The sequence below is a fragment of the Oscarella lobularis genome, chromosome 14, assembly GCF_947507565.1.
Source record: "Oscarella lobularis chromosome 14, ooOscLobu1.1, whole genome shotgun sequence".
NCBI classification, from domain to species: Eukaryota; Metazoa; Porifera; class Homoscleromorpha; order Homosclerophorida; family Oscarellidae; genus Oscarella; species Oscarella lobularis.
The window spans coordinates 280130-296381 of record NC_089188.1 but is presented as its reverse complement, the minus strand read 5'-3'; the positions used below and the strand labels follow the sequence as shown (position 1 = coordinate 296381).

General features: G+C 44.2%; 3 protein-coding genes and 2 long non-coding RNA genes across 13 annotated transcripts; 3 read left to right on the top strand and 2 right to left on the bottom strand.

Moving 5' to 3' along the window:
• Window positions 1–9: 9 nt before the first annotated feature.
• On the bottom strand, window positions 10–1145 carry LOC136195224 (uncharacterized). 2 transcript variants are annotated; one of them, XR_010671837.1, is made up of 5 exons: window positions 1016–1145; window positions 901–960; window positions 772–830; window positions 590–719; window positions 10–532 (listed from the first exon to the last, which is right to left on the bottom strand). It is a non-coding gene; the product is annotated as an uncharacterized lncRNA (long non-coding RNA). The 2 variants fall into 2 exon arrangements; XR_010671836.1 differs by having other exon boundaries at window positions 10–719.
• Window positions 1059–8100, top strand: LOC136195205 (C-type mannose receptor 2-like). Of its 8 annotated transcripts, none has more exons than XM_065984493.1 (21): window positions 1059–1303; window positions 1354–1453; window positions 1521–1654; window positions 1870–2234; window positions 2298–2325; window positions 2392–2463; window positions 2521–2593; window positions 2643–2749; window positions 3080–3134; window positions 3190–3486; window positions 3546–3971; window positions 4029–5048; window positions 5483–5750; window positions 5811–5944; window positions 5991–6431; window positions 6490–6546; window positions 6601–7008; window positions 7069–7191; window positions 7250–7389; window positions 7454–7620; window positions 7966–8100. In XM_065984493.1, the coding sequence occupies exons 7-20, from the start codon at window positions 2530–2532 to the stop codon at window positions 7490–7492; spliced, it is 3579 nt and encodes a 1192-aa protein (XP_065840565.1). In that variant the 5' UTR covers window positions 1059–1303; window positions 1354–1453; window positions 1521–1654; window positions 1870–2234; window positions 2298–2325; window positions 2392–2463; window positions 2521–2529; the 3' UTR covers window positions 7493–7620; window positions 7966–8100. The 8 variants fall into 8 exon arrangements, with proteins under 8 accessions (XP_065840565.1, XP_065840561.1, XP_065840563.1 ...); XM_065984489.1 differs by having other exon boundaries at window positions 1060–1303; window positions 1870–1929; window positions 1994–2234; window positions 7250–7620; XM_065984491.1 differs by having other exon boundaries at window positions 1060–1298; window positions 7250–7620.
• Window positions 8101–8123: 23 nt separating this feature from the next.
• LOC136195433 (tyrosine-protein kinase receptor torso-like) lies at window positions 8124–9748 on the top strand. The gene is made up of 7 exons (XM_065984756.1): window positions 8124–8277; window positions 8330–8514; window positions 8576–8617; window positions 8669–8887; window positions 8940–9060; window positions 9304–9427; window positions 9463–9748. The coding sequence occupies exons 1-7, from the start codon at window positions 8124–8126 to the stop codon at window positions 9746–9748; spliced, it is 1131 nt and encodes a 376-aa protein (XP_065840828.1).
• A 3314-nt stretch (window positions 9749–13062) lies between these two features.
• LOC136195432 (alanine and glycine-rich protein-like) lies at window positions 13063–13428 on the bottom strand. The gene has a single exon (XM_065984755.1). The coding sequence runs from the start codon at window positions 13426–13428 to the stop codon at window positions 13063–13065; it is 366 nt and encodes a 121-aa protein (XP_065840827.1).
• Window positions 13429–14749: 1321 nt separating this feature from the next.
• On the top strand, window positions 14750–15682 carry LOC136195234 (uncharacterized). Its single transcript, XR_010671849.1, has 6 exons — window positions 14750–14854; window positions 14905–15048; window positions 15096–15210; window positions 15296–15370; window positions 15423–15517; window positions 15567–15682. It is a non-coding gene; the product is annotated as an uncharacterized lncRNA (long non-coding RNA).
• Window positions 15683–16252: the final 570 nt, after the last annotated feature.

The following is a 16252-nucleotide window of genomic DNA, read 5'->3' as shown; positions in this document are numbered from 1 at the left end:
AATGAAAAGTGGCTGAACTCTGTCAAAGATCTCAGCTTGCCAGCATCTCCTGTTGTCCCGGAAACCAGTCTCAAATCAAAGTGGGTTCTCAAGCCAAGACCCGTCAACGAAAAAAAAATATTTTCTAAGAAAGTGCTCTCTCACGCCAGTGCAAAGCCTCTTTCCAAACCACCTGCCGTGCCTGCCTTGCTTTGCCTGCCAGCCCTGCCAAATCCAAAAGCTTCAAAGGACAGCAGAAGTGTCCCAACGGCAAAAATTATGACAAGCAAAGCCAATATCAAAAAAGTAGACAGAAGAAAAAAGATGAGATAGAAAAGAAGGCAGAGAGGAAGGCAGTGATAGAGGCAAAAGCTCAAGAAAGACAGGAAAAGAAAAAGGCTATAAATGAGAGGAAATTGGCGAGGCAAAAAGCGGCAGAAGAAAAAATATTGCGAGAGAAAGATGAAGCTGAGAAAAGGCAACCGATACGATCTCAGAGGCAGCGGCGGAAGAAAATTGACAGCGATTTTGACTACAGCGATTTTTGAGGTCGCTTTCGAGAGCCTCATCTTTTGTTTGAATGATCTAAGGCCGATTCCGAGAGCCTTACCTTTAGTTTTAAATGCCTGAGGTCGTTGCTGAGAGCCTCATTGTTCGATTTGCACGATTGACGTCGTTTCCGAGAGCCTCTTCTGTTCTTTGGGTTGTTTAGCAAATACTTGTGCATCTCTAACCCACAGCTACAATAAAGATTCACTTGAAAAATAAAAGTAGGTGTCCGACTTTTGATACCTGAGGTAGCTCTATTCAAACGCCATTTCCTCGGCAGTGGTTTGGCGTATCGGCAAAGTCTAAATGGCATTCGATAGAGCAGTGTTCACGCTTTCGATCGATGTATAACTTTCCTAGGCAAGAACTTACCATTTACGAGAGAGAGCCTCTGTCCGGAAACGATTACTCCGTCCGAGGTTAGATGACACCCTAAAAAAACAAACAAAGCCGTGTCTCTCCTCTACTCGGAGCGATCGCCACGTACCTTATTCATGGAAAACTACGTTATGGCCTAGGCTTCCAGCGCAGCCAACCGGCGGCTGCCTTCGATCGTCAGGGAACGCGAGACGCTGTCCGGGGTTTGATGGTGTCCGAGACTTGATACGGGACCCTAGGTGGTAACCCTTTAGTTTTGACTGAATTTTTTCGCAAGGCATGCTTCGGCTATAGTGGAATGCCTTTCAAACTACTTTTCGTAGGTTCTGGAACCTTAACGAGAAAGTGAGGCTCCCTAAGTGGTCTCACGAGCAGTGTTTCTCATGCAAAACGTAAGGTAAGGCTCACAGACGCGAGTTGATTTTTGTGTTTGACGATATCTCCAAGGCCTACACTTATACGGAGCAATTGACGCATCTTTGTGCTTTCCCATCGCCCAAGCGCCGAATTTATCCGTCACTCTTTCGAAGCTCCTGCCTCCTCTGTCGTAAGTCGATTTCTCTTTTCCCATGATCAAAGAGAAGCTAAGGGGTTGTTCTCCATGTTGCTTGAAGTAAAGCAACGTGCGATGTTCACAATGGCCGCGGCGAGCAAAAATCCCGTGGTCCGGGTCAAGTTGAACCCTCAAAAGGGGCCTCACACGATGTCAACCTGTGTTCCAATTGGTCGTCAGTGTTGTTTTGGAAAGGTAATAATGAGGTAACGTAGGGCTTTAGTTTTATTTTTCGACAGAGGTTGTCTACCAAATGAAATGTTTGACTGCAATGACGACGCCGTTTATTTCATTTGACGGTGTCGTTCACTGCATTGACAACGTTTTTTACTGCGTAGACTGCCTTGGTAGACACAGTGCCAGCCAAGGCATATCTTATTGATTATACGCATTTGTGTCTCTTGTTGAAGGAAACACCATTCACAGCCTTTATCCAATGGAAGCTTATGTTGGACGCCAAGAATGGGCCCGTAAACTATTTACTAAATCGCCTCGTGCTATTAATTAAGGCATCATCTTGTGATGTAACCGAAGGGCGTGGACATGGAACATAAAAAGGGTCTAAATCTGCAGTCGTCTCATTAGTGACGCACTCACTTTTTCTTGGCATTATACGGAGGGGTGATTGTAAATGTCGCTTCTCATCGTATTCGTCGCTCTTATCGTCGCCAAGTCGTCTCTCGGCGAAGAACACTCGCCGTTCTCTGACGTCATTCAATTTTTCGCCAATAGAACGGCGTGTGTCGCTCACAGTCGCAACCGTCCTACCGATCAAGTTTGTCTAATTTGCATTCTGTCCAGCGAGGAGGAAACGTTTGTAATCGATGTTTCTCGTCAGCAGGATGTGAGCACGTCGCCTTAACACCGTATGTTACTCATGTCCTCAGTCACTTGTGATCCCACCGCACTCTTATTCGGTTTGTTCTCTCTAGTTTCTCTGTTTCAAAGGGAAGAACGTCTCTCGTCACAGTTCATGGCTGAGGTGTGATGCTACGTGCGTGGAGGTGAGTGCTCGCAGCGTTATTGAAAATGTTTGTTCATCTGCACTGTATCATGTTTAGCGACGTAAAATGAACGCTTCCGCGTCTGTTAAAACATCTCGCATCAAATGCCTTTCTTATGCTTCCTTACAAGGCTCGTGGCTAGGCGAATCGAGTCGCGTATGAATGAATTTACCTTTTAGGGAGCAAAGCGGATCGCCATCTAGTTGAGAAGGCTCTTATCTGGGCATTCCGTAGCTTCAAGAGTGCAAAGAACGAACGAGTGGGGAAGCTGCTTGCGGACAGACTGGTGCAAAGCGATAGTTGAGCCTCGCTAGAGCCAAGCCCGTCTTCGTCATCGTCACGCTAATGCAATTATTATACGCACACGCACCCAATTTGTGCGTGTTCCTCCCAGCGCTGGCATTGGCGCTTCGTTCACATCTATGATGGACCGTAACGGTCTGATGTGTATATACCCCGCGTAATAGGCTGCACGTCGCTGTACCGCGGGGCCCAGAGGTTTCGTGAAGGCGGCACGTACCTACAATATAGGGCGGTCTCAGTTGCAAGAGCGGGGCTTGCGAGGCTTGCGAGGCTTGCAAAAGAGGAGTGATGTCCTCACCTAGTCTTTTTTTAGGATGAGGTATTTATGAGTACTTTTGGAGAGCTTGACATTAGTGCTGCAATGCAAGGTAATAGTATTTTCTTCTTCCGCCAGATCAAATAGTTTTTCTTTGGTTTTGCCAGTTGATGATAGCACTCTGTCTTCAACTTCCAGTTGTGCGTTGGCAGCTTCGGTGGTCTTTGCCTTCCTTCTCTTTGTCATTGTTATTTTCGCTCATCGAAAAAATCATCGCTCTTCTCGGCTTCGTCACGGTTGCTTAATCAACTTTGCCTGTTCTTCATCCAACTCTACCGTCTTTCGGCCAATTGTCGCACCAATGAAATGTTTTCGATTTCTCGTCGTTGTCGCCTTCGTCATGGCGGTCATCGTGCCAAGTACCGAATCCGCCGCTACGAATGATTTCACGTATCGGTGTAAAGGTACAGTACTATGCCGTCAAATCGTTTAAATTGTACTTAAGAGAATCGTTTTCTTTTAGATTGTGGCGGTAACAATTGGTACTGTTCTCGCTCTTCGTGTCTCTATATCTCTACCAGCACATCTAATTGGTCCGAGGCAGCCGATTTGTGCTCTAGCGATGGAGCTTCTTTACTATCTATTGAAAGCGTAAACGAAGACGAAACCATCACAGCTATAATTGAAAATTCGATTGGTAATCTGAAAGAGTCAGAGTCATTCTTCTTTGGTCTGTTGCGAGCGCCATCAGCGGCAACAGGCGTTAACAGATATCGATGGGCAGACGGTTCTCCGTTGACTTACGCCCGCTGGACTTCTTTGAAGGCATTCAAAGGAGAAGCCCTATGTGGAACTCTCTTGTTTACTCGTCTCAATGGTTCATCATCAGTTCGTTGGAACGCTGACTCCTGCTCATCTCGACACAAGTTTATATGCAAAAAGTCCAGACGTAAGGCGCGCTCATTCTTGCTTGTAATAAAACAACGACGTACTCTTTTCTTGGCAGAATTGCGTGACGGTGAAGTGCGACTTGTCGACGACGTTTTGCCTACAAGAGGCCGTCTCGAGATATATATCGACGGCTCATGGAAAGGCGTCTGCCTGAGGAAAGATATTTACAGTTCTAGTCAAACGGCAGCTGCAGCGTGTCGACAAATGAATTACGATGGTCTATTGGAAGCTAGTTCTCGTATTGGAGAAGGCGAAGTTGTTTCTCACGATGTTTATTGCACGGAAAATGACGTTTCAGTTCGCAGTTGCACTACGCGGTTAGCGACGTGCAATGAGCACCTATTCGTTTCTTGTCGATCTGGTAGCGTTCAGAGTCTCGCCGTGCGACTTGTGAACAGCTCTGCGCAACTTGTGAACAGTTCTAGCGAAAGGCGTATGGAAATTGGAGTGGGGAACTTATGGAAACGAGCTTGCATTGATCATGATCGACATGATCAGCAGTCGTTAAATCGTTCTGCTGAAAACATTTGTCGGCATATGGGATACGGTGAAGGAAAATGGCAGTCCTACGGTGACCGTCCACCTGGCATTAGACTTCCTTTGTGCAGAAATATCTCGTGCAATTCCGAAGACTGCTTTTCATTGCAGGAGAACGGCGTAGCAGAATACCATCTGTATAACAATCTCTATTTGATAAGGAGTTCAAGCTATATCCTTGAAATCAAGTGCGGTATACCAGAGTGGGACATACGATTGGTCAATGGTGTTGGTGGGACGAAGGGGAGCAAAGGACGTGTCGAAGTCTATCTCAACACAACGTGGAGCGTCGTGTGCGACAGCGAGTGGACTTGGAATGAATCCAACGTTGTCTGTCGCCAATTTGGCTTCGAGAGAGCGATCTCAACAGAGTGGCGCGTTCACGAAAATTCAAATGACACAATGATCTATATCTATATCAATGGTACACGTTGCAAAGGAACGGAAACAGCTTTCAAAGATTGCGATTTTCGCCAAATCGAGTGGCAAAGCAATGAATCGTGCCATGAACCAGTAGTTGTTTGTGAAGAGCGAAAATGTAATTTAAGGGCGGGGTCTCGTTAGGTGACGCTGGGCCTGCGTGTGTCCGGCGTCCGGGTCGCGTCTGTCAGGGTTGCGTCTACGTTTGCATCGAATCTTTCTCATTACCAATTAGGCCAGCGTCGTTATTTTGGCCCGCTATGTGCAATTGGCTATTCAAGTTAACTTAGAGAATGATTGTTGTCATTACTAAGTTCGACGATGATTATTTAAAGTTGTATGATTAATCGATATCCCATTGTCTGACATTGGGTGTGATGCAGGGATTGCTCCCAAAGGCTAGCCCAAGCGTCTTAGACGCACGCAATGCTAGCGTCAGTATCTGCGTTTTGGTGTGAATGCTGACGCTGGTCGGACGCCAGCCCAGCGTATTTTAATGTTTATTAAGGGATAAACCAATCTCTTCAAGCAATAATTCTTTTTATTTTCTAGATTGTCCTATTGGTTGGTTTCTCTATGCTGGCTATTGTTATGCTCTTTCGAACCAAAGTAGCAGATTTCTCTTCGATCGTTGGGATCTTGTTGAAAGGCATTGCGGTCGTAGCTTGCTGAGCATTAGCAGTCCATATGAACATGCTTTTGTTATGTCTCTCCTGGCGGAGGTCGAGTCGAAAGGCGAAAGCATTGGCGAAGACGTGTGGATTGGCTTAGAGCGAGGAAGTAATGATGAGTACAAGTGGATTAATGATGACCCCTTCAGGTAAGAAAGAACTGCATGCAGTGCCTGCAAATTAATGTGTGAATGTTCTTCTCCATTCAGTTACGCTATGTGGGCTAGAGGAGAACCGGGGCTGAGCGATCTTTATAATTGCGTTGCTATGGACTCTCGCACTGGCTATTGGAAGACGGCTGATTGCAGGAGCTCTAAGAAAGTCGTATGCAAAATAGCTCTAGGTACGTGAGATTGCCACTTGATTCGTCGTTTATTATCTCTTCCTAGTTGATTTGGACAACAAAGTTCGCCAAGTAGCTGCACCAACCTTTGACAATCGATGCTTTGAAGATGAAGTACATTTTAATAACGCTTGTTTTCATTTGTCCAAAAGGGAGAATGAGAGCGTCGCGCAAGATCGCGCCATTCTTGAATGCCAAATGCGCGGCGGCGCCCAACTAGCTTCATTCAGATGCATAAGTGAACATTTCTTCATCGCGAAAGAATCGTCTGGTCTCAATGGTTTGGCGTACTGGATTGGCTTGGTTTACAAAGACACGACGGGTAGCTTTACGTGGCTTGATGGCACACCCGCCGCTTTCAGCATGTGGGCGAAGTATGAGCCGGCGTACAAGAAGAAGGGTGAGTGCGTCACGTTTGGATTTGACGGACTACACTTCGGTTGGTCTGTTCAAAATTGTTCCGCCAATGTTGGATACGTTTGTAAAAGTAAGCCACTTTGATTCTAATCGCACGACACTTGCCATAAAAAAGATAAAATTTTCAGGAACATTGAATGGGACAACTGAAATTGACATAGCTCCAACTGAAAGTCGTCGAGGCTGTCAGTGTTGCAGCATTTCAAGTTTCATTAATCAACTCTTTTTTCTTCTCTTAGATGACTTTTTGTGTCCGAATAGTTGGAATCTTATAGGGAAGTCGTGCTTTCGACGAAATGACGCTTTGAAGACGTGGCACGAATCATTGGCCAACTGCGAGCGGTGGAGCGAGCGGTGGAGGAAAGGATCTCTTGTCAGCACTAGTTCTCTGCAGGAAATGAACCGCCTTTCTGGAATGCTCGGCGTGAGGGAGGCGTGGATCGGACTTAATGACATCGACAGTGAAGGAATGTACAATTGGACAGATGGCTCTCCTTATTTCTATGCAAGATGGAGTTCATCCGAGAGTACAAAGACGCTATCGGATCGAGAGACACACGATTGTGTAGCTGCAACAACGACTGGCTGGAACTCACGCGATTGCTTTCAGAAATTGTCGAGCGTGTGCTCGATGCCAGCAATATTTGGTATGCGACACGAAGAAGGCTCTATGCATACATGCAATCATACATGCAATGTTTCTTTAGATTTCGATGAATGTCACAACAACTCTCATAATTGTAGCGTTGACGCATCTTGTGTGAATACACTCGACTCCTTCGAATGTGTATGCAATATCGGATTCTCAGGAAACGGGACGACCTGCATTGGTATATGTGACATCTGTACTTGCTTGCGAGGCATCTTCAAGTTGTCATCTGTCTTTAGATTATAGTGTGTGCGACAACTGTACCGCGACCTCTCAGGTGTGCGTTCTTAAAGGTGGTTCTTATAGTTGCAACTGCAGAAGTGGCTGGCTAAAAAACGGCAGCCTCTGCGATGACTTCGACGAGTGCGCTTCTTGCCGCGTATGTGATCCTCATGCAAATTGCACTAATGTACTGTCGGCTCGTTTTACTGCTAATGTGTTAGTGGCTGGACTGGAGACGGATTCATGTGCGAAGATATTAACGAGTGCAAGAATTTATCTCTGTGTCACATGAATGCAAACTGTACGAATACGAACGGATCGTATAAGTGCACATGCAATGTTGGCTTTATGGACGATGGAAAAAACTGTGTGGTCAGTAGTGTATCTGGTAAGGAACTAATTGCTCTAAGACCTGTTGCAGCTACTACCTCCTTATGTAGCGACCACCTGTCCATTGCGACCACTTTTGGGGGCCCGGACTCTTAATCACTTGCGTACACACCGACCGCCATCTAAGTTAGAAAGACTTCGACTGTAACACTACACCGTAAAATCGGAAAATAGTATGCTCCCCAAAGAAAGGCGTCTTCTGTAGAACGACTGCATGCCTCTCTATTCCGACCCTTTGTTTCGTATCCGTGGGTGGGAAATCACTGTATTTTACTGCAAACTATAACAGAGCGGTATAGTGTACTTTATATTACTAACACGCACCTCTTGCGTTTCTTCATAGATTCTTCAAATTTTGGTATTGTGATAATATCCTCCACTTGCTCGTTTGTTGTCATTCTTTTGCTGATCGTTTTCATCGTTGCCTTTTATATTCGTCGTAAAAGGAGAAATCTGTCAAAGACATTCGTCGACGAATGGGAAATCAATCGTGGCGACGTCATGCTGCTCGACAAGATTGGCGAAGGATTTTTCGGCGTTGTGCGTCAAGGGTATCTTTATCACGCCGAGTCAAAGGAGACGTTTCGAAGCGAATTGAAGTGCGACGACAACGACGACGAAAATAAAACGCTTGTTGCCTGTAAAATGTTAAAAGGTACAGTCGTTTCTTTGGCAAGTGATTGCATCTATTTTATGTGATATATTAGACAGGTATCTCCATCATGATGAAATTGATTTACTGGAGGAGATCAGGCTCATGAAACGAATCGGACGTCATCCACACATTGTTAGCATGCTTGCATGCGTAACGGCATCCCAACCGCCTTTTCTCGTTGTCGAATACTGTTGCCACGGTGATTTACTCTGCTTTCTCCAAAAAATGAGAAAGGAAGTTCGTTTAAGAATGTTTGGAAGCGGTAGGAAATATGTTTAAATTTAATTTTGTTTTTTAGCGAGTGAATGCAGAAAACGTTGAGCAAAATAAGCACGAAGAGGCGAGTAAAGATTTTACTTATAATGAAAGTAATATCGATGGTATTGTATAGGATAGTTTGTTCGAGTCGTTACACAGTCTTCACGAAATTGAACAGAACGAGTATGAGGAGGGCGAGAATAAAAAAGGTGATGATATAGTGGAAAGTGAGGCCAAGGTTGAAGATAATGATGGAATCGAGGATGTTGACGAAGAGAATAAAGAAGCAGTCCTTTCAGATTTGACAGCTTCGGATCTGTTGTCGTTTGCTTGGCAAATTGCGTCGGGAATGGTACGAAGGCTAAACTAGCAAGAGAGTCAGTTTTCAGAATTTCAACTTTTAGGAATATCTTTCCGGAAAAGATCTTGTTCATCGCGACTTAGCTTGTCGCAACGTCCTCGTTGGTGAAAATAAACTTCTTAAAGTTTCCGACTTTGGACTAACAAGAGCCGTGTACGAGGACGGTGCGTATAATCAAAAGACAGCAAGGCGGCTTCCCTTTCGTTGGATGTCTATCGAAGCCATCATACACCGCCTCTTCAGCGAGAAAAGTGACGTGTACGTTTCTGATATTGCAAATTTTCCAGCGTGAATTTTTTTACAATGAGGTCAATTTTAGATGGTCGTTTGGAGTTGTTTTGTGGGAAATAGTCACTTTAGGTATTTTCATTTTGACTTTCTTATTTCTTTAATTCCATTTTTTGCAGGCTGTTTTCCGTATCTATGCATGGCAAGTAAGGATCTTCTGTTGCATTTGCGTAGTGGCAAGCGGCTGGAATGTCCAGAAAACGTCTCCAAAGTACTGCGAGTCCAAAGTGCAGATGCTCTCACGTAATCATGTGACGTTGTAATCGGCCTTTCCTCAGGTACGAGATTATGTCTGAGTGTTGGCGTAGTGAACCCGATGCGCGCCCAACTTTCCAAGATCTCTGCCAGCGGTTGGGAAAATTGCTGGAAGAGGAGGCATCTAATGAGTACCTAAATCTCGATGTTATTTATTTGTCTTCTTTCGTGGACTTCAAGTCTATTTGCACGGGTGAATCAGTGTCTTCAGAAAAAACCGAAGACGATCTAGGAACGCGTGACGACACGACAGACGAAAAGGCCGATGTTAGACAAAGGAATGTTTTGTCCAAAGAAGTTTCCGTCTAAAAGATGTGAAATTATCTCACCCAAACTGACTTTCCCCTTTTTGTGACATGCATTAGATTCTTCCAGTAGTAGCGTCTCAACTTGCTACCTGTGTAATCTGTTTACGTTGCTCTCAGAAACATTACATTATCGTCAAATTAATTTTGAAATGTCTCATCAAATTCGACAATGTGATTTTGTAGATTCACGTATTTGAAAGGAAAGCGGTTTTTTTCTCGATCACCATACAATATATGTCACATTATATAGGCATGCTTTGTGCGCTATACGAGCATAGAATTTATGGTACGTAGAAAACCGGAGAATCAAAATTCTCAAATATTATAATTCAATGCAATCTAATTCAAAAAAGTATAGCCAAATCCGCGTTTAAAACGCAGGGTACACGTGATCTTCAACCTTTATATTAATTTAATCATTTGCATTGTCTTTTACAATTACGTAATGCCAAAGAATGAGCCGTACGTCTTTTCCTTTCAAGCGCTGAACCGCCTACCACACGTGCAGCGCATGTCTTCGCGCCAAACGTGCAGCACGTGATTGTACGGAACTTTTCGTGACATCAATGACACGTGTCAAAGTACCGTAAAGATAGTTCCGAGCAACACGTCGACGAAACGGCTCTAGGGAAACCCGCTCCAGCTAAATCTATCGCTACTGGCTTAAGTTGAACCTCTCATTGCAGTCTCTACCCTATCGCGAAGGGAAAAACTTGCTTCTACGTCGTACGAGTCTTCTTCGAGGCTCAATCGTTCTGCTTTCCTTCGTCAATGGTAAGCCGATCGATTGTTTTCTGTAGATATTCGCTCCCGGTCGTCTATTGTTCTCCAGTTCGCCGAACGAAGACTCGACATGACACGCGAAGATGGCGGTGTTGCGGGGGCGTGACGCGGTGTGCGTTCGCGTTTCGCTATAGTGTCTCTTCTTGGGCTTCGAGGACGTTTTTTTGACGATCGAGGCTTTTCGGATGTGTTTCGCTTGCAAAAAACGACTTCGCGTGAGTGGGGGCCCCTTTTTTCGACCAGGCATTTTGAAAAATCGAAGCGAATTCTCATTGGTTTACGCTGTCACGTTTTGTCTCCTTAGGCAAATGTTTCTTGCCCTTTCTGCGTCCGCATTTGCAGCTAGAAGCCGTATCATGCACGTTTTCGCTAATTCCTTTTGTTTTTAGCACTTTCGAAGGCGCCCTTTCAAAAGGAAACAACTCTTTGAAGCAATAGGGGTCTGTTGATCTATATGAATCGTGCTGCTTTAGTGAGTGGGGCCCCTTTCAAGGAACATTTATAAGATGAGGTGCAGTTAATTTTTCTCGATTGTTACATTTTTTTCCTTAGGTATATATTCTTAATCGTAAAAGATCCAATTATTCAATGCCAGGCGTGGTCAAATGCTTGTGGTATGACTCTTTTTATTTATTTATTGCCCTTTTTTCTTAAAAGACTTCGTTTTATTTAGGTGTACTTACGTACCTGTTTTTCTAATCTTTTATTTCAGAATAGGTTCTTGACGTAATTAATTAATTAATGGGGCAAATTTCATCAATGCTGGGCGTGGTCAAACGCCGGTGGTATGACTCCTTTATATTTATTTATTTATTGGCGTTTTCTTATAGACTTGTTTGATTTAAGTATACCTACGTACCTTTCCTTTTATAAATTATTTTTTATTAATCTTGTATTTCATTTTAGGTTCTCCGTGTTTTTTCACTTTATTTTTCTTCATCATTTGCACGTCATCTTCTTACACTTCAAATTCACTTAATTAATCTTCACCTCGTCAATCATCTTACTTTAGGCATCTATAGAGGAAATTAGAGGCAGTTAGGGTAGAGGATTATTAAATCGGGTAATTAATTAAAAATAGATAGAGAATTAGAATTTTTCTATTCATTTTGACTAATTCTATTTTTCTTGCAGGCGTCCTGATAAAGATCGTCGCCTCGACGGAAGACGACTCTCAAATAAAGGTTTCTGTATTAATCGATCGTCTTTTTTCGTACTTCTTCTTTCTTTAGGGGCCTAGGTGCGGACGGGATTGTGCTACGCCTATTGAAGACGTCTTATGCGGTACCTGAATATTTTCCTTGCGTTTTCTTTTGCTTTCTCTTTTTAGATTTAGAATGACGTAAGTGAGGGACGAAGATTGAGGTATTTGTATGTAGTGCTTCCTTTTTCACTTGCTGGGTTTTTTGAATAGATGATGCTGAGATGAAGGGGACGAAGACGAAGAAGAAGCAGACGAAAAAATGCCAGTGGTATCTGTATGGATTATTCATTTTTTCTTTTGCTTTCTTTGCTTTGAGATTTAGGTTTTCAAGGACGCAGGGACGAAGAAGAGGGACGAAGACGATGAAGACGAAGATGATGGAGACGAAGAAATGGCAGAGGTATCTGCATGGGTTGATTATTTTTTCCCTTGCTTGCTTGCTTGCTTTTGTTTGAGTTTTAGGTGCGCCTGTATGATGAAGATGAAGTAGACGAAAACGAATTCGACGAAGATGATGTCGACGAAGAAAGTCCTGAGGTATCTGTATGGATTGCTTAGTTTTTCTTTTGCTTTCTTTTCTTTGAGATTTAGGTTCTCAAGGACAAAGGGACGAAGTAGATGTAGACAAAGGAGATGTTGACGAAAAAATATCTGAGGTATCTGTATGGATTGTTTCGTGGTTTCTCTTGACGGTTTTTCTTTGAGCTCTAGGACGACGATGGGATGAAGAAGAAGGAACGAAGATGATGGAGACGAAGATGATGGAGACGAAGACGATTTGGACGAAGAAATGACAGAAGTATCTGTATGGGTAGCTTGTATTTTCGCCTGCTTGCTTTTGTTTGAGTTTTAGGTGCTCGAGGAAGATGAGGTAGAAGGGACGAAAAGACGTGGAGGAAGATGAAGCAGACGAAGAAATAGCACAGGTATCTGTATGGATCGTTTGTAGTTTCGCTTGCTCTCTTTTCTTTGAGCTTTAGGTCTCTCAAGAAGAATGAAGAAGAGGGGACGAAACCGGCATTCGCAGAGGTATCTGTATGTAATGCTCGTGATTTCTCTTGCTCTTTTTTTTTTGAGTTTATAGGTACTCAATGCAGGGACTGGACAACAAGACAACGGGCTGACGGGACGACGGGACGAAGAGACGACAGGACGACAGGACGACAGGACGACAGGACAACGCAAAGGACGACAACGCAATGGCGGTTTTTCAAGGATCACCTTTTGAAGGTACAGATCAATAGATTAATAAGAATTAATTAAGTAAATTAAGTAGCTCTAATTAGTCTGGTAGCTAGGTAGCTAAGTATAGCTAGGTAGCTAGGTAGCTAGGTAGTAGAATCATCACCAGCATCAGCACCAGCACCAGCACCAGCACCAGCAGCAGCGGCAGCAGCAGAAGCGGCAGCAGCAGCAGCGGCAGCAGCAGCAGCAGAAGAAGCACCAGCACCAGCACCAGCACCAGCACCAGCAGCAGCACCGGAAGCAGCAGCAGCACATGCACCAGCACCAGAATCAGCTCCTGCACCTGCACCAGCACGAGAAGCAGCTCCTGCACTGGAACCAGCACCGGAAGCAGCATTAGAACCAGTTCCTGCACCTTGCACTAGCACCGGAACCTGCACCAGCACCGGAAGCAGCACCAGAACCAGCTCCTGCAACGGCACCAGCACTGGGAGGAGCTGCATCAGCATCGTAAGCCAGAACATGCACAAGCACCAGCACCAGCACCTGCAGCTTCCGCACCTCCACTTCACCTACACTAGCTCTGGAAAAAGCAGCAGAACAACCTGCAGCTTTCGCACCTGCGGTAGCACCGGAAGCAACAGCAGCGACCACACCTTCACCAGCGTTATCTGCACCCCAACACCCGCACCAGCACATGCAGGTACAGTACCTTCACCCTCACCAAGAGCAGCAGGAGCAGCAGGAGCAGGAGCAGCGCCAGCTGGCAGCAACTACTACAGCTTTGTTGATAGCAAGCATTAATCCAGTGAAAGTAATTTGCAAGCTAAAGATTTTCTATTAATTACAAGAGATGTTCATAATGTAAATATTATGGGTTCTTGATAATCATATTGAAAATTAATGGCTCGTACTGCGACAGTAATTAATTAATTAGAATACTTATTTCGTTTCACTAACCAATTAATACTCAATTCATTCAGGAGTTTTTTAGATTGAGATTAATACTCAGGCCTTGGTGTTATGTACTTCAATTCAGCAGTCAATCTTCTACATAACCACAGCCACAGGTATGAAATATTTAAACTATAGATACGTAATTATTTCTGTTGCGACTCAGCGTATATAAATTTTAATAAGTGAAGAAAAAATTAATTAGGGTTGACATGCGGTCATCGCAGTGTCTACGAAAGGACATATCTAAGCAGCACGTTGCTCTCTGGCGAATGAGGAGAAGCTCGTCGATAAAGATGTTGATTTTTGTAGTTACCTGTGTTGCTATTAGTAGTCCTACATAATAGTGTAGATATAATTAATTATTGGAAAATGGTTATTCGTTTTAGCTCATAGAATAGGTGTACAATGATAAAGGCAAGGCCTGTCTATAAAGTCTAGCACTAAACGTTTGAATTTGGATGCACAGGGCCCGCCGCTTCACCTTTCATTGCCAAATTCACAACAATATAACCTCGGTTGACTCCCTTGGGACAACATTTTTCTTCCATTTCGACTTCCTGAAGAAGCAGGGGCGTTCTAAGAAAATCGCACGATCAGTTGTGACTACTAACGAGAACCTGGTTCGAAATCGTGAGCCGTTTTCACAGAAAATACTTCGAAACGAAGCCACAGCTATATCATTCTAACGAAGACGCACGTTTCCTTCTCTAGAGACACGCTGGAATCACTGCTTGCAGAAGCGCTGCCTCCTGCGAAGAAAACTAGGTGAACATTCTTCCAATTAACCACGTGTCCTTATCCGGGTAAATCGTCCTCGGTCATTGAAGAGTGAGCCTTTTCACTGCTTTTTTTCACAAGACACGATTTGGCTACAGTGAAATGCCTTTCAAACTACTTTTTCTCGGCTCTGAAACCTCAACGAAAAAGTGAGGCTCCCTAAGGGGTCTCACGAGCAGTTTTTCTCATGCGAAACGTAAGGTAAGGCTCGCAGACGCGAGTTGATTTTTGTGTTTGACGATATCTCCAAGGCCTACACTTAGACTGCGAACTTGACGCGTCTCAGTGCTTTTCCATCGCCCAAGGGCCGAATTTATCCATCGCTCTTTCGAGGCTCCTCTCTCTTCCGTCGTACGTCGAATTCTTTTCTCCGTTAACTGAAGAGAAGCTAAGACGTTGGTCTCCATATAGTCTGAACTAAAGATGCGAGCGATGTTCACAGCGGTCACGGCGGGCAGAAATCCCGTGGTTCGGGTGATGATGAAGCCTCAAAAGGGGCCTCAATCACCTTTGGTCAACTTTTCTTTCGATCCGCCATCATCGTTGTCTTGAAAACTGTATGATGATGTTGTACTTTATAGACACAAGTTGTCTACCTTTTTTGAATTTTTTAGTGGATATACGACATCTTTTATCTTTTAGTTCATTTGACGGTTTCGTTCGCAGCATTGACGAAGTTTTTTACTGCAATACTGTTCAAGGCATTGACGTATTTCGGTATACACGCTGACAAACAAGGCCTATCTTGTGTAACGTATTGATTATGCAGAGAGAAAGCATTGGCGTCTCTTGTCGAAGAAAGCATCATAGCAAGACTAAATACTATAGAAGCTATTTATGAAGTATTTTCGACGACAAGGATCGGTATAGTATCTGTTTGTTGGGCCCTTTCGTTCTGACATTGTCAGCACAGTCTTATGGAGCTGATATTTGCATATTGATTTTCTTCTTCTACGTCGCCTCTCGAATCATTCGGAATGCCGTAAGCGAGTGCGTGATTGGTTAAAACAATTGCAAAGGGGGAATAGAACAACCGGTATTTTTTTTTAGATTCTTATTGATGGCCTCAGATGCACTGAGACCCAGGCCTCTCCTAATCTAATTCTTGTTTAGGATTGGATATCTGTGAAAACCAAATCGAGTGAACTCAAGAACAGCATCTGTTCAACATTGTCAGTCACTCGTATAACTTACAGAGATGGCGCGGCACCGCCTTCGCTCATCGCTTTTGCTAGCACGCAGCGCGGGCTCCTAGCGTGACGCCATCTCATGAATTGATATAAAACAGAAAGGCGTGGACCAAGGAGCGTTATAACGGCGGTCATCTCATCATTCGAACTCGTTGGCGAGGAGTTGTCGGAGGTTACTAGCCTGTGACCAGACCTTCTCCCTTGATCCCGTATAACGGGCTCGGGAGAAGGTCTGGTACAGCTCCTCCTCTTTTAGGCCCGCCCTAGGAACAAAGCGTCCGTACATAAATACGTCGCGTCGGTTCTAGTAATTCTCTGTCGATGAACGTCGGTTTCCTCGCTCTACGCTACTTGTGTTCATTGGTAAGTGTTCCTGGCAATATCCTGAAAAGATTGAAAGACGATCGTA

Coding starts and splice junctions, on each gene's coding strand:
- LOC136195205 (XM_065984491.1), top strand. CDS start 2,530: ATGAACGCTTCCGCGTCTGTTAAAACATCTCGCATCAAATGCCTTTCT. Junction 3,487..3,545: donor TTTCACGTATCGGTGTAAAG/GTACAGTACTAT, acceptor GTTTTCTTTTAG/ATTGTGGCGGTAACAATTGG. Junction 6,432..6,489: donor TGTTGGATACGTTTGTAAAA/GTAAGCCACTTT, acceptor TAAAATTTTCAG/GAACATTGAATGGGACAACT.
- LOC136195433 (XM_065984756.1), top strand. CDS start 8,124: ATGCTGCTCGACAAGATTGGCGAAGGATTTTTCGGCGTTGTGCGTCAA. Junction 8,618..8,668: donor AGCAAAATAAGCACGAAGAG/GCGAGTAAAGAT, acceptor GGTATTGTATAG/GATAGTTTGTTCGAGTCGTT. Junction 9,428..9,462: donor CAAAGTGCAGATGCTCTCAC/GTAATCATGTGA, acceptor GCCTTTCCTCAG/GTACGAGATTATGTCTGAGT.
- LOC136195432 (XM_065984755.1), bottom strand. CDS start 13,428: ATGCTGATGCAGCTCCTCCCAGTGCTGGTGCCGTTGCAGGAGCTGGTT.